The sequence below is a fragment of the Notolepis coatsorum genome (assembly GCF_963971535.1).
Source record: "Notolepis coatsorum genome assembly, chromosome: 4".
Taxonomy (NCBI): Eukaryota; Metazoa; Chordata; class Actinopteri; order Aulopiformes; family Paralepididae; genus Notolepis; species Notolepis coatsorum.
Window position 1 is genome coordinate 32,714,209 of NC_140168.1, and position 17,631 is coordinate 32,731,839.

General features: G+C 43.4%; 2 protein-coding genes across 2 annotated transcripts in view; one reads left to right on the top strand and one right to left on the bottom strand.

Moving 5' to 3' along the window:
- Positions 1–3,838: 3,838 nt before the first annotated feature.
- Positions 3,839–12,648, top strand: cfap90 (cilia and flagella associated protein 90; the record flags this gene model as incomplete). The annotated part of the gene is made up of 3 exons (XM_084313721.1): positions 3,839–3,955; positions 7,525–7,641; positions 12,469–12,648. 3 exons carry the CDS (start codon positions 3,839–3,841, stop codon positions 12,646–12,648), a joined length of 414 nt encoding a protein of 137 aa, XP_084169847.1.
- A 4,784-nt stretch (positions 12,649–17,432) lies between these two features.
- Positions 17,433–17,631, bottom strand: part of adcy2b (adenylate cyclase 2b (brain)) — a gene marked incomplete at its 5' end in the record, with an annotated part of 101,449 nt that continues 101,250 nt past the window's right edge. Inside the window, 1 exon segment of the mRNA XM_084312623.1 lies at positions 17,433–17,631. This exon segment is cut by the window's right edge and continues 811 nt beyond it.

Below are 17,631 nucleotides of genomic sequence, written 5' to 3' on the forward strand. Positions count from 1 at the left end.
TATTAGCACGCGGCAATAAGTGCTCTATGTAGACGCACAATTACTCACTCCACGTGGTCTTTGACTCGTAATGAAGGCTTTTACTAGCAAGGAGCGAACGATACGTTGAACAAACGTATTAGGATAACACAACTCTATTTGGGGCAATACGAGCCCTACTCTGCCGCACGTTGCATAGTGGGTGAGGCTTTACTTGGTAACTGAACTGAACAAGACTGAACTCCAACTCGAACTGAAAAGGCAACTGAAAAGGGAGTTCTGTATTCGCCGCGCCATATTTATATGTACGGGGGATAAACGAGTGCCAGCCTGCTCACTGTCTCGTAGCCCTGGGCAGAAGCGGGCATGTTGAGACAAGCCCTGTCGGTAGCTTTCAAGTCGGCTCTAGGGGCACGGCACTGGCGCTGGTGGCACGCCATCCAATAGGAGAATGAAATATTATGGTCTGTAGGCTAAAGGGATATTCCGGGTATATGTACAAAGAATATACAAGGGATATCAAACGATATACAAATACTATGCAATATATATCAATCAATAAATACATATATTCGGTTTAATCTGACCCTTTGTAACAATATCCAAATGCTAATTCTACTCTGACTGACTGCCAAGTAGCAATATTATGAGCTGACGAGCACAAGGACACCTTTGAAAGGTGAAACCACTCAATCCACTAAAATGCTGGATAATGGCTTTGGATTTACGAGGACATCCGTCAGTGGGATATATGACAGTGTTTCAAAGTGAACGTGCTCTTATGAGGAGCGGAAAGCAATACAACTCTGACTTACAACAAATGAACATCGCAACTGTACCTGCATCGAATATGAGAAATGATGGAGAGAGTCACTAGTTTGGTGTTTTCCTGTAAAACCTAGGGTGATTCGAGCCCAGCTCTCTGCGTTGCTACCAGCTTGGCTGGTCGTTCATACTAATACAATTGGCAGTATTAGGGGGTGGGAAAGCCGGTGGGTGGGGATCGGACGTTGTCGACAGCGACTCCTACAGGTCGGTTGGTGCGCCTGTACAGCAGAATCAGGAAGCAACGGGGGCAGCGTGAGCCTCCCACGCGTTACTCCTCGCCATTGAGAGTTCGAGCTGTCTGGTGAAAAGATGCGACAGGCTGCCTCCTCGTGTACCGGAGGGGACACGTGATGCAAGGCTTCGTCCACATTGCAGCCGACCAGTGGGAGGCATGGTCTAACAACGTTCGAGACAGAGGAGGGTAGAATTGGACAATACGAAATTGGGATGGGAGAAAAATAGAAAATGGGGAGAAAAAGTAGATAAGCACTTTGGTTTGGCTGTTAATCATTTGCAAATGTGCTATATAAATAAAACTAACTTGACTTGACTTGAGATAAAAAAAAAAACTTTAAAAAAAACTAGGGTGATTGACAGAGACGGGGCTGGCTGCCCTGGGCCCTCAGACAGACAGACAAATCAAATATCAATATCTCACTCTCAAATGTCAACTGGGCTTCAGCTCATCAAAGCAACCCCTAAACTAATAAAAGCAAGCAGCTTGTGGCTTTGCTCTTATATATCTATCTGTCTTTCTCTTTTTTCTCTCCCTCATCCACACTCTGTTTCTCCTTGAATAACAAAAAAACATAGATTTATAGCAACTTTAGAGACCACATCATTTAGTGCGCTATAGGTTTTCGACAGGACTAAAGATGTCCGGCTATGGTCTAACGATCCATGAACATGTGCAGCAAAATTGAGCTTCTAGTTAAGACTATAGGAACCCGCACGCCGATTAATTTCAAACTCTGGCTTCCTGGAAGCTGGTTTCAAAGTATTCAGTGTGTATACAGTAGGTCATGGCTAGAAGGTATCCACGTTTTGTTTAACTTGTCATAATTTCCAAAAAAGAGTTGTCTATAAACCCTTACCTTAACCCTGACCTTAACCTCACCGGAGAGAGCCCCACCTTAACCTAAAATAGAGATGAAAAGTAAAGGTATTTTTGTGGTAACCGGTCTTCGAAGATAACATTAAAGGAACATGCCAATATTGTGAGAAATGCACTTCCCGTGTTCTCCAGATAGATACCAGAAGAAGATAGATACCAATTTCCTATCCGTGTCTTCAGTAGGAAGCTATCCGGCTGCAAGCTAGCCTAGCTTAGCACAAATGAATGGAAGCGGATACAGACCACTAGCCTAGCTGTTGGCCAAAAACACCTCTTCGGGAGTTTTAAGATACAGTAGGCTAGTGGTCCGTGTCCGCTTCCATTCATTTATGCTAAGCTAGGCTTGCTTGCAGCCGGACAGCTCTCTGCTGAACACACAGAGGGGAAATTGGTATCTATCTTCTCGTCTGACTCTGGAGAAGACGGTAAGCGGATTTTCCATAATGTCGGAATGTTCCTATAGGTTCACCGAAATGCAACAGCTCAGTCGCCACTTTCAGGCCAAATTCAAAGAGGACGCCCCCTTGTCAGAAACTACACCTGCTGTCTTTGTTGCATTCCAGGTTGTTTCCGTGATTCAACACTGGCTCCACGGTACTGACTGTGTCTGTGTGTGTTGTGGTTCAGGCAGCTCACAGCTCAGTGTGAGGTGTCTTTTATTGGATGTCTCCTGGTGCTCCATTATAATTGTGTGGAGGCAGAGAACATCAACACACACACACAGACAGACACTCACACACACACACACACACACACACACACACACACACGCACGCACACACAAACACGGGTTCATGCACATAAAAAAATAAATGTAGTCACGCATACATGCATGTATGCACTTACACACACACACACGCACACACACACACACACACACACACACACACACACACACACACACACACACACACACACACACACACACACACACACACACACACACACACACACACACACACACACACACACACACACACACAGACACAGGGGAATGCTAACCTGATCGATGGGACTGTGTTAATGTGTGTTATCCTTCAGGACGCTGTCACTGCAACAGACTGATAATTAAACATTATTCATAGAGTGTCAGTGGCTTAATGTCTCACTATGATGAGGTGGCCAGAACATGCATCCATACTATCCAACCTGGCCATAAATTGTAATACATGGCTCTGTATAGACCTATTCTAACTTGACAACATAAACATTCTAAATGGGCTTCAGTGTATTTCCAGTTGGAATGTTTGCTAAATATAATATCTGACAGGAAATAAACATGTGCGAAAGCTGTTCCCCTAGCAACAAAATTATTCTGAAAAGGTCAATAGCCTTTTTGATAGACAAATTTAATTACTGCAATCAAATCTGTAGAAAACCTGTGCTACAGCATAAAGATTAAGTCCAAGCATCCCATTTCCTGTTTATCCATTGGTTTTGGTTGATTGGCAATTTTATTAACAGGTTGCAGAATGGGTACAGTACAGTACAGCTCAATACACACAATTGTTAAGGGGTTGCAGACCAGAGAAAGACTTTTGTTTACATCAGGGTCCCCCATTTTCAAACATCAGGGTATTGAGCTGTACTGTACTGTACCCATTCTGCAATCTGTTAATAACGTTTTCATTCATTCATCCCCATTTTCAATAACCTAATTTCATTTAGGCTACTCATAATAAAACAAAAATCAGGTGTATTTTCTACTTTTGAGAGTAGTAGGGTACTTTGCATTTGGGAATAATTTTGTAGCACAGCAGCAGGGGGTAAAGGCTAGAAGGATCGGTGGATGAGGCCCGCCTGTCCTGATGTGTACTTGTATCTTAGCAACCAGACGCCACACCAGAACATGTCTAGCTGGCTAACGTTAACAGTTTAAATATTTCCGCAGGTTCGAAGATTTTAGCCGGCAGCAGGATGGATGTATCTGTCGAAGCGCAAAAACGTCCACTTTCCACGTTGTCTCCATTCAGTTACATCCCACCAAGAAGGACGGGACCAAAAGAAATGTCTTACTTTAACAATGACGTCAAGGTATTAACGTCCTCGTGGAAACTATAAGAGAAGGAAGGGTCACTACGTCGCCCATTAGTGCGTGAACGCAGATTGGTGCCAAGTGTGGAAACATCTCGTTAATGACCTGTCATTTTAACAGGTGATTACCTCGGATGTCAGAATCATCGGCAATTTGTTGAATTGTTAGCTATGTTGCGTTGCTCATATCAACACTGGTTGCACGCACGCGAATGACGCTGCGTGCGCGCGCTCCCGCGCATGCGCATAAATGTTCCCTCGCATAAGGACAGACTAAAGACAGCGCCTAATTGCCTCTACGAATGGAATGTAACACCTGACGACCGGCGCTATTGATATGCAAAGTAGCCATGTGGGTACTGCGAGTTGGCGCATCAGTCGAGTGCAGCGCATTCCTGTGTGCAGTGCACTCGGGTGCACATCTGTGCATGTGCGTGCACGCGCTCTGCTCACAAAACTTTGGTTGCACTGCGTGGCAACCCCGTCCCATGAGCAATACGTAACGCATCCATGCCAATAAAACTGGCACCAAGCAGAGGATATAACGCTGGTTTTTAACGTGTGGCCCTTCCTTCTTTTATAGTTTCCTAGTCAATTTAACCTAAGTTAGCTAAAACAATGAATGAATGAATGAAAACTTTATTTAACAGATTGCAGAATGGGTACAATACAGTACGGCTCAATACACACAATTGTTAAGGGGATGCAGACCTGAGAAAGACGTTTGTCTTGTTTCCATCAGGGACATTTTCAATTCATATAGACATTTATGACATACACAGTACATGACATTTATGGCATAGGGACATATAGGTATTTAGTACTGATACATTTGTGACATAAACGGTATTCAAATATACAGTACTGTTACCCCTAGATCCTGACAGAGTATATACATATGATGGGGAGGGGACTGTACATTAGGAGGGGGTGGGTGGGTGGGAGAGAGATATACATACGGCGGGGAGGGAATATATACATGCGGTGGGGAGGAGACTGTCTATTAGGAGATGGTGGGGGTTTTGGGCATTTACGGTGGCCAGTTTCGAATTGCAGCCTCCCGTAGGTGCTCTTTAAGAGCGGTTTTGAATGTGGGTAGGGATTCACATTCCTTTACAGCTTTAGGTAGGGCGTTCCACATTGATGTGGCATAATTGCGAAACGTATTTAGTCCCTTGTTTGAGCTGAATCTGGGTTTAACATGATTTGTTGAGCTTCCTCTGGTGTAGTGGTTGTGGTATTCACTGACCTTTGGGAAGTATTTTGACATGTACATGGGTACCTTAGTCGTATAGTGTATCTTGTAGATCAGGCCCATTGCAAGTTGCTGTACTCTGTCGTCTACTCTAAGCCATCCTAGGTTGTCAAAGTGGGCAGGGGTGAGGTGGGTTCTGGGGGTAAGGTCAAGTAGTAGTCTGACCAGTTTCTTTTGTGATGTTTGTAATTTTGTTTTAAGCGCCTTTGAGGTGCTTTGGTACCATGAGGTGCACGCATAGTCGTAGTACCCTTGAATGAGTGCTAACTGCTAACACTGCTAACACAAGCTGCTAATTCGTTTCGCAATTATGCCACATCAATGTGGAACGCACTACCCAAAGCTGTAAAGGAATGTGAATCACTACCCACTTTCAAAAACACTCTCAAAAAACACCTACGGGAGACTGCAATTCGAAACTGGCCCCTGTAAATGTCCTAATAACACAACCCCCTCCAATGTACAGTAAAAATGACCAAGTATGGTCTTGTCAATATTCCAATGTACAGTGTTTCTTGTACAGTTGTAAAGTGTCCCCCACCCACCCCTCCTACCCAACCCCCCCCCCCCCACTCCTACCCAACCTCCCCCCACCCACCCAACCACCTCCAATGTACAGTACCCCCCCCCCCCCCCACCTACCCAACCTCCTCCAATGTACAGTTTCTACGTCAAATGTATATACTTCTTTTCTGGACTCTTTTCGTATCACAAACAGTACTGTATTTGCAAATATGTATAAATGTATAGATGTAGCAGTACTGTCTATCTGTATGTCATATATGTTACGATGAATTGAAAATGGGGGACCCTGATGTAAACAAGACGAAAGTCTTTCTGCATCCCCTTAACAATTGTATGTATTGAGCTGTACTGTACTGTACCCATTCTGCAATCTGTTAATAAAGTTTTCAATCAATCAATCAATCAATCAATCAGTAACACCAATTAGCGTACCATCCCCCCCCCCCCCCCACCCACCCAACCCCACCCAGCGATGCAGTCGTGCACACACGCGGTTACACGCCGTTGTAGTAGATCACTGAGGCAGAAGTGCGCGCGGATGTGCATGCGCGCACACAAAAATGCTTTCACAATTGTCACTGGACTCGTCGTGCCGACCGGCACTTATCACCTAGACTTTGCATAATAATAGGATACCGATAGCATAACAACGAGAAGAGCCAAACCAAAATACAAGCCCTGTACCAATTGGTGGGGGGTTGCTTGATCTGTGGTCCCGACTGGAAGGATGAGACATTAAGTTGTGCTTCAGTCTCTGAAGGAAACTGTCCTTCTGTAAACTAACTCTAAGTTACATTGTTAATTTAGTTTGTATTTACTTTTCTAGTTTAAGTTAATTCAATTAAAGAAATTGTAACTACAATTACATTTAAAACATTTATGCATAATAATCATCTGTTCTGTGCGCAACCGAGGGAACATGTATGCGCGTGCGCGGGAGCGTGCGTGCACGTGGCGTTTGGGCAGTTCCCATATTACGACTGCACCACTGCCACCCGCCACCCCACCCCCACCTACCCAACCTCCTCCAATGTACAGTTTCTACGTAAAATGTATATACACTCTTTTTCTGGACACTTTTTGTATCACAAACAGTACTGTATTTGCAAATCTGGTATGTCATAAATGTATAGATGTAGCAGTACTGTCTATCTGTATGTCATGTATGTCATAATGTTATGATGAATTGAAAATGGGGGACCCTGATGTAAACAAGACGAAAGTCTTTCTCTGGTCTGCATCCCCTTAACAATTGTATGTATTGAGCTGTACTGTACTGTACCCATTCTGCAATCTGTTAATAAACTTTTCAATCAATCAATCAATCAATCAATCAATCAATCAAGCGAACGTCATAGCCAAATAGCACTAGTAGTTGTGTTGCGTCTTCTACCTTAGACCCCATAGTTGTTTGAGAGACTATCGGTATGGTCCTTTTTTTGTGATATACAGTAATGCAAATATTCAGGCGCATGTAGCAAATTTCATTTTCATGTCGCATGATGGTTTAGCATAAAGTTCGTTATATTGGAATATTTGGAAACGTTTTCGCTTTATAACGGTAGGCTATTATGTCACCTTGAAACAAAGGGAGACACCTTGCGGTAATGAGAATGAGGGTAAAACAATCATAAAAACTATTCAAATAAGAAATGAACTGAATCATAAAAAGCATTAATTTACATACTTAATGATAGCTAATAGCATTCTTGATCTAAATCCTGATCATGGCACTCAGTTGGAGTGCAACAACTAGATTTGTCTTTAACATGTGTGTATTCATTACTAGGCCCCAGAGATCTCCATGTATGACCGTGTGTTGCATCAGGCTGAGGGTTATGATAACAAGCTGCACCGAGATGACAGGGTGCATGCCAACGGCAGAGGACTGGATATATGGCAAGAGGTAAGAACCAGACCACAACAGGTCTGTAATCTGACACAGTGTTGTCATCTAAAACGTACAGAAAAGTTCCATAAAATAAACAAATACATGAAGATGGGTTTGTTACGTATTCCAGGGCAGGGCTATCTAAAATGAAGTTGTTAATCAGGTCATCATGTTCACCGGGTTACCCAGGTTTCCTTGAATGAATGAATGAAAACTTTATTTAACAGATTGCAGAATGGGTACAATACAGTACGGCTCAATACATACAATTGTTAAGGGGATGCAGACCTGAGAAAGACGTTTGTCTTGTTTCCATCAGGGTCCCCCATCCTTCACAAACACACTTTTTGCCACTGTGTTTTTATTATGGACAATTCATGCACGTTAGTGTGCAGTCTGATTAGCAATAGACATTGCCGTAGTTACTGTAGCCAGGGCATAATATATAGGGACTCATCGTCGATACCGATACTGATACTTCAAAGCAAAGCAAAGTGACTTGATTTGCTGTAATTGTAACACAGAAGCATGTTGGATCCCTCTAGTGGAGACAATCTGATACATATTAGGGATGGGTGGGTGTGAGTAAATGGTCACTCGAGTACTCTCCATTTCAACTGAACTCGGGTTTTTGAGGGTGCTCGATTTTTCTTTTTAATTTCTTTTTAATTTGGTTTCCACCAAAAATGCTTGTTTGTGCCACTGAAACCGAAATCTCGCTCCGAAATCCCGCGTGGCATGAGACTGTTGTTGGAGGAAGATGAACACTGGAAAGCTGTGGAGCATGAGAGTGTATGGATTGGAATGGTTTGTTTTTGTGTTGGAATTCAGCTAGCTTAGCATTGTCTAAAAGATCAAAACAGAGGTTTGTGTTTGTGCATTTCCAAATTGTCGCCCATTTTGTGTAGCATTCATAAACTATTGACACAGACATGTTGTTCCATGAGCGGAGAGACCTTCTGCAGACAGAGTGGAGATAATGTAATTATTACAAATGGTAACAGACTGTTTTGACTGACAACTGAAAGGCAGAATGGCTTATAGCAGACTTAATGATTTTAGAATATTTCAGCTAATGAAGTAAAATGTTTATTAAAGGGGACATGCATTGCTATTCCTATCACTATTTGGGCAACTTTACACAATTCCTGTGAGTCTATGGAACACCTCTGTAAGGTTTTATTCAAAAAAATTCATTGTTTTATATTTCTAATCAAGTACTCAAAAGCCACATTTTTCTCAGTTTGGATTTCAGGCTATGTTGGCCTGGCTCCGCCCATAAGCACTTTGAGTGACAGTCATCCACACAGTCTGCGAGTGGCAGACAGAGAGAGAGAGAGAGAGAGAGAGAGAGAGAGAGAGAGACGGAGCACTGTGTAAACAAACCCGACACTTCATCAAACGGGGTTTGACAGAGAGCGAGCGAGAGAGAGGGAGAGAGAGAGACACGGAGCACTGTAAACAAACCCGACACTTCATCAAACGGGGTTTGACAGAGAGTGAGCGAGAGGGAGAAACAGATACACCCTTGCGACAGACAGTGGTGCAGTCGTAATATGGGAACTGGTAACACGCCACGCCACGTGCACGCGCGCGGGTACGTGCATGCGCACAGAACTGATTTATACACACACACGCACGCACACACACACGCACACACACACACACACACACAAGCGCATATACGCAAGTGCAATCTTTCTATCATACAAGCTCTTCTTGCTCTCTATTTGTGTGAATGTGCGCGTGGAAAGCTGGCGCGCAGCACAGACGCTTGATTCAATATCATAAGCAGGTAGACCCCCATCACGAATTCCGAGCCACATTAGTATTCACCTCCACTGCCTGTGTCACACAGAATGAAGGGGGAGATGCATTCAGATAGCCAACACCCAGACACTTAGTCTACCTGCGCTTTTTGTTATGTAAAACGGTGGCCGGGTACTTAGTCACAACGAATGGATACAGCGCATTTTTGTGTGCGCGTACACGCGAGTACACATCCGTGCGCGATCGCGCGTACTTCTGCCTCAGTGATCTGGTAACACGGCGTGTAACCGCGTGTGACCACGACTGCACCACTGGCGACAGAGCACACATACACACACGCGCGTCGCGCTGTCGTCTCTCTGTCTGTCTCTCTCTCTCTCCCTCTCCCGTTTGAGGAAGTGATAGAGGGGGAGAGAGAGAGACAGACAGAGAGACGACAGCGCGACGCGCGTGTGTGTATGTGTGCTCTGTCGCGAGGGTGTATCTGTTTCTCCCTCTCTCTCTTGCTCTCTGTCAAACCCCGTTTGATGAAGTGTTGGGTTACACTAAGCGCGCTACAACCACAGAGCCAATCGGATCACTATCCGCTCCATCCTCGCCTCGTTACGTCACGATGCGAGTCAAATCAGAATGACCTAATTAAATTGAGCAGGAAATGGTCTGAGTTGAATGAGAGCAATCCGCCAATATGGTATTTAGAGACACAGACACATTGATACTAACTACTATTACTATAATACAATGCTAGACACTGAAAAACGCCATTTATAATGCATGTCACCTTTAACATCAACTATCCAGTTTGTTTTTATAGTGTAATGTTTGGCTACTTGAGAGAGAGAGGGAGAGAGAGAGAGACAGGCTCAGCCCCCCCCCCCCCTTTCCTCACTATTGGAACCTGTGAGCGTTTCCAGGGTTAGCTTAGCTTAGTTAGAGCTAGCAGCTAACGTTAGTTAAGGTTTTTACTGCGACGTGGGCATACAGGAATGGCGAGGATGCAAATGGTTAGACGCATTAGACCTGTTGCTTGCAGAGTTTTCACAGCACATAGAAACAGTGCGACTCGCGAGAGGAGTTGTCACAGGGCTGTCAAACGCAGGGCTGAAGAGCTAGATGCTCTCTCCCCATAGCTTCTAAAATTGAAGGTGCGCGCTGGTCTGTGTCCATTATGAAATGACAATTGTGCATCTTTGGAATTCGGATGATTTTCTAAATGGGCGGGTCTTAGGTACCGCAATGTGGCACCGATTGATCTAACGTGAATTGGTACTCAGTAGTACCGATGTAATTCGGTCGGTACCCATAAAAGTATAGAGTTCGGTACCCAACCCTATTGTCAACACCTGCAAGTAATAACATTTACAAGTAAATTTTTTTTTCTAAAGCACTTTTAAAACAACTGTAGTTGCACCAAAGTGCTGTACATATAAATTACGCTATAATAAAAAAAGAAACATGGTATTCCACAGCTCTGGGGCAGCAACTGCAAAGGCACAGCCGTCCTTAGTCTTCAGCCCAGATGGAGGGACCACCAGAAGAGAGTGGGGTCTCTCCTTTTAGTGCCAGTCAGCATTCTGGCTGCAGCATTTTGTACAAGCTGCAGACGGGATAAGGATGACTGCCTGATTCCTAGATACAGGGAGTTGCAAGTTTCAAGTTTCTTTAATAGTTGTCATACAGAAGTACAGAATACTTTCATACAAAATGCTTCTTACTGTTACGCTCCAGAGACTGTGCTAGACAAGATAGTATCAAATAACATAGTATAGCATGTAATTTAGAAGAAGAAAATGAGGTCACAGTGTTCGGTATAGACATATGTACAATGTTCTGAGTTACCATATAATATACAATACTATGCAGTGTACTAATGTACAGTACTATATAGTGCAAAGCAGAAATGGGATGAGGTACAATTTAGGTACAATTTACAGTAAGGTGTACGAGTTGTAGTGCAATCCTTCATCAATAAATATAAAGTGTGGGGAGTGGGTGCTACAGTGTGTTTGTTTAAAGTGGGTGTGTGCTATAAAGTGTGTGGAGTGGGTGCTACAGTGTGTTTGTTTAAAGTGAGTGTGTGCGTGTGGATGTGTGTGCTATGTGCGTTTGGTGGTTGTTGTTGTGTAGTGTTCATTGTTCGTTTAGCAGCCTGATGGCCTGGGGATAGAAGCTTCTTCTGAGTCTTTCTGTGCTCGCCTTGAGACTCCAGTATCGCTTGCCTGACCGCAGCAGTTCAAAGAGGCAGTTGTTCGGGTGACTGGAGTCTTTAATGATTCTCTTAGCCTTGCCCTTGCAACGCTTGTTGTAAATGTTCTGGAGGGTGCGGAGCCCCCCTCCAATTGTGCGTTCGGCTGAACGTGTCACTCTTTGTAGTCTGCTTTGGTCTTGTGCAGTGCTATTCCCAAACCAGGAGGTGATGTTGCCGGTCAAGATGCTCTCTATTGTACATGAGTAGAAGTTCTTAAGGATCTTCTGACTGACTTGGAACTTCCTTAGGCGCCTGAGGAAGTAGAGGCGTTGTCGTGCCTTCTTCACAACACTGTCAATGTGTGTGGTCCATGTCGATGCTGAGGGGGCTGTAGTCCTTGACCCCCGACCTCCTGAAGTCCACAATCATCTCCTTTGTTTTGCTGACGTTCAGGGAGAGGCTGTTTTCCTGGCACCATCCCGCCAGGACCTTGACCTCTTCCAGGTAGGCCCTCTCGTCGTTGGCAGAGATCAGGCCCACCACCACTGTGTCGTCAGCAAATTTGATGATTAGTAGTCTAGGCGGGATGTTATGAAAGCATGGATAACTTTCTCCAGGTCAAGAAAGGACAGAATAGGCTTGATTTTTGTGATGTGCCAACCATGTAATTACTGTCGTCCGAGTGCCCCGCTTCCTAGGTTAGTGTCGCGGTGAGTGAGAGCTCATACTGTGAACAGGGATAATTGCATTTCAGAATGTGCATCAGAGCATCAAATGATAAAAGGTCACTAGAAATTCACCATTTTCCCAATTTCTCTCTCTCTCTCTCTCTCTCTCTCTCTCTCTCTCTCTCTCTCTCTCTCTCTCTTCTCTCTCTCTGTCAGGAGAGGTCCAGAGATGTTGCAGTCCGCTCTTCGTCAGTATACGGACGACGTCAGCCTCCTGCTCTGTACCAGCCGAGCCGGGAGCATGTCCGTGTGGCACACATCCAATTGGAGTTCTTCCAGAAAAACGGGATCACCTGGAATGTGGCGGAAGGATATGGATCGGTGACCCCCGTTTGACACCTTGAAGGCTGCCGCACGAATTATGAGCCCCATGGTTATCAGACAGTGTGAATACATACAGAGACACCAGACAAATAAACAGTATTTGTGACCAGGCACAGACTTTAGGGTCTTGTTGTGCAATCTTATTATTTTTTTTTTATATGAAAGTACAGGTTCATACCTTCAAAATAAGCCACCACTTGTACAAATCGGGCAGATACTTTTTTTTTTTTTTTTAAGCTTTATTTTTTAGCGTTTATCGCTTTTCTGGTCAAGTATGACCGACAGAAACAGGTTGAAACGGGATGTAGAGCAGGGGAAGAAATTCTGAGAAATGACGGCGGGTCCGGGAATCGAACTCGTGTCCCCCAGATCCGTGACGAGCACGGTTTTCCCCAACGCAGAAATAGCGCCGAGATATGCGGTGAGCTACTGGAGCTCCCCGGGCAGATACTTTTCAGTCTGTCTTATGAACCATGATGATATCACATTGAGCCATAGACCTTCAAAGCTTGGAGCTGTTTCAGTTAACAATGCATGCTGAACTACTTTACCCAAGGGCCATTGCAATACACATAACCCCTCCCCCACCTAACACTTTCCAGGTGAAGATTCAAGATTTTCAAAATAGAGCTGGCTCATATTATTATAACATAAAACAAATGTGACCTGTATTAATAGCTCAGATTAACCATACCATAAAAGAGTAAAAAAGAAAACGATCAAACACTGAGCTGCAGGAGAGCGTTCATGTGACTTTGTTATATGAGAGACGCAGTCTTTACAGTCTTACTTTTAACTTAGAGTTTTCTTTATTTAACGCACAATGTAAAAACATACAAAAAAGCGCTGACAATGACAAAAGAGGTGATTATTCTGTTAGAGGAAAAAGTGATCACAGCGGAACGTTAAATCAACACTTTGACTATAAAAACTCACACACACAGAGGGGGAAGGGGAGAGAGAATAAATACATTTTGATGTTGCCTTCATATTTGGACTAATATCTCCCTGCAATTTTCCCTCCCCCCTCCACACACACAAACACAAGGCCCCTCCATCATATAGCTCTCTCCACACGTGCCTCTCTCTATCCTCCGTTACGCGTGAGCAGCGTGTGTCTGTCTGACGGGCCAATCTGCGGAGAGCACTGGAGGAGATAGAGAAACGATAGGAAATAATCAGGGATGCTCGATATTGGCTTTTTTACTGATACCGATGTACCGATATTGTCCAACTCTTAATTTCCGATTAATGCCGATATCGGCCGATAATATCGGTAGGCCGATAATATCGGACATAATTTCTATAGAAATGTAAAAAGATAATAAAAAAAAATTGAAAACCGATACCGATATTTTCCGATATCACATTTGAATGCCGATATCGGCCGATAATATCGGTAGGCCGATAATATCGGACATCCCTAGAAATAATTATAGAAATAGATATAGCGGATATGCAGATGCATTTGTTTGAGAAAACGAATTTCATGCCTTACTTTTGCGCAATGCCAGCCACCCTGTATGCGACGGAGAGATACACAAGAATCGTGAGAGCCTTAACAAGGTGGGTTAGACGATGCAGATTCATATTTAACAAATGCAGAGACCATCTATACACACTATTACACACTGTTACACTATCACACTTACAGACTTGAGCATGGGGACGTGGTTCATTTAGACCAGTAGTCTGTACTGAGTTCATTGATACTTTGCATAAGTCTCTACCACAAACTGTTCATGAGTATGAAAGGGGTGGGGCTTATTTCAATGGACAATTATGGAAATTAATTCATAAATGTTTTTAATGCATACTGTAGGTACTGTATATCAACACCAATAGGTTCATTATGGCATTGCCATGTTGTAAATGGGTCAGATAGCTGATTACCTGAGGCTCTGCGCAGCAAATCTGTGTAGTATCACCTTCCTGTGTTCAAAAGGTGTAACTTTATACTGATTATTTATTTCAGTGGATAATGATGGAAATTCATTCAAATACAATACTGGTCGTTGCCAGATTTGTGAACTATTTGAGAGATCAGGTCCATGGCCCTGAATCAGCCCTGTGGTTTGTGAGATTAACTGCGGATAGACAGACAGACACACACGATCAAACACATAGGTGTCAACTGGTGGCGATAAATATACACGTCAATGTCGTAGTGTCCTTACTGGTAAAGCTAGTTTGTATTCAAATTATATTTAAAGATGATGTATAATTAATAATACCAGAAACCTTTTTCTGTGGGAATGCTAACTTCTACTATATATGAAGGTGCTCCAGTAGAAGCCTTTGACACCTTCAAATATGAAATTGCAGGTCCAAACAGTGTCTAAAAGAGCATAATAAGGGCCTATATAATCCCTTCTTGTTTATCAATATCTCATCTGTTGATTCCCTGCTCATACGGTATGCAGTAAATATTAATATGAAAATGGAACCTTCCTTTTTTAATTCACATAGTATGTTAATCCTGTGTCCTTAGGACAGTTCAGTCTATCTGTGAACACGCATCACTCTCCTAAAGCTAGAAACCAGAGAGAGAACCGTGTTATTATATATGTGTCCCCGGACAATGGTAGCATATTAATCACACGGAATACGCTGTTCACAGTTACCACAGACCATGGCTGTAGCTAGCTTTATTGCCATAACAACAACGCCCAAAGCGGCCTGAGCTGTCACCTTAAGAAGTGCTCGCCCTCCCCCTAGAGGGCAGGAGTAGGAATGGTGAGGTAGTCAAACACCCACAGCCACATACAGTACATCACACTCCTCCCCACTTAATTGTATTGCTGTCCCCACTTCCAAACCCGGTAGCGTGAATACTTTACCCAAGGCAGTTGTCCTTCCGCGTTCGGTTTGCGCGCCCTGATTGGCCTCTCAGCGCCCAATCGCGTTAGCCCTACTACTCGCTCAATATACTACTATCACTTCAGTTCCACAGCCCCATTTCCTCGTATTGTTTTCGCCTCCGCCGTGCATCATAACTAACTATCACTCCTCGTATTGTTTTCGCCTCCGACTTTCGTCTTGTTTACATCAGGGTCCCCCATTTTCAATTCATCATAACATATATGACACACATATAGACAGTACTGCTACATCTATACATTTATGACATATCAGATTTGCAAATACAGTACTGTTTGTGATACAAAAAGTGTCCAGAAAAAGAGTGTATACATTTGACGTAGAAACTGTACATTGGAGGAGGCTGGGTTGATGTGATGTCGATTGATATGAATAGCGCGTTACGTTAATAGAGAGATGAAAACAATACGTTATTTATATTGATGTGAGAGATGAAAACAATACGATATTTATATTGATGTGATGTCGATTGATATGAATAGCGTGTTACGTTAATAGAGAGGCGAAAACAATACGGCATTAACTGAAAGCTGATGCACGCGCTTGAGTGATAGTAGTATATTGAGCGAGTAGTTAGGCGATAGTAGGGCTAACGCGATTGGGCGCTGAGAGGCCAATCAGGGCGCGCAAACCGAATGCGGAAGGACAACTTCCTTGGGTAAAGTATTCACGCAACCTGGTACCTAATACAGTGATAAAGTGCCCCGGAATGACCCCTCATAATATAACACCAAAATACAATAGTTGGGGATGTTATCTGGATATAAAATCTGCTAGCTGGCTGCTCCATACAGGCAAGAAATGTTGCACTGACTTTGTGGGTCCATTAAATGTTTGCTCTTACACCCAAACCAGGTTTACATTCGGATTCAGTCCCGTTCGCGATTACAACCGGATATAAACCTCATTAGTGTGTGAGAACTCACGATTTGACGTTTTATGGCACCGCAAATGCCCCGTTCGTTGTCTATGGAGCCGCCCCCTTTGCGTCTAGGTTGACGCCGCAAATTCGAGGGTTCTCTCTGATTACTAGCTTCAGGAAAGAGTGGTGCATGTTCACTGGCTTGTGAGTTGTTGAGTTTCCCCCTCTGTGCTGTTATCCCAGTGTGTGGTCCGCCGCCCCTCGCTGTGTGTGTGTGTGTGTGTGTGTGTGTGTGTGTGTGTGTGTGTGTGTGTGTGTGTGTGTGTGTGTGTGTGTGTGTGTGGAGACACACGACACACACACACACACACCCACCCAGGCACACTCAACTCTTTATGTACCCCATAGAGAAATTAATGATATGTATTCTAAGGTGAAGATATTCAGATAAAGATTGTGAAATGAAACACACAGGGCCTGTTATTTGCCCTAAACCCGCTCAAATGATTGGCTTATGCCTCCCCCGAGTCTGTTCTGAATTTGTAAAGTTGGCTTTGTTTTTTGTGCCCCCAAACACACAGAATGATCTTAAACACACCCTAAAGATTGATACTGTCATAATCTTCAGACGGTTCAGAACCACTCTCTTTCAGTATGTCATTGTTTTAACTGATTATTCTTTCTTTAAATAAAAATAGATAAATAAATAGAAAAATATTCTTGTGCTTTGTTTATGTTGTCTAATGTATCTCGACATCATTGCAAATGAGGGCGACCTCGGTGCTCTTTCTAGACGTCTATAAAGGTTTGAATGAATGAATGAATTGGCAGCCGATTGTGACATAATGTTGGATACAATAGAATACAATTGCCTGATGAAAATATAAATGTTCTTATTTGCCCATGTTAATGTTTTCAAACGCTGTAGTTGTCAGTACATTCAGGGGACTTTGTATTGTATTGTATGTATTCAGCAATGTCAACACAAAGACAGAAGCAGACAGTGTGTCCATTTATATACAAATGTTTAATGAATAACAAAATAATGCCAGTGACACCAGTAATTACACACATTCCTGTTGCTGCTTCCGATCCACTTTGATTGGAATAAAAGTCCAGTTTATTCTTGAATCTTCACCTACTCTTTAGTGGGACAGAATCATGGCTCCCAAAGCTATAATTACAATGTACAGAGAGTCTGGCAAACTACCCACCATGCTGGCAACTCGCTGGCACCATATGCTCTATATGAC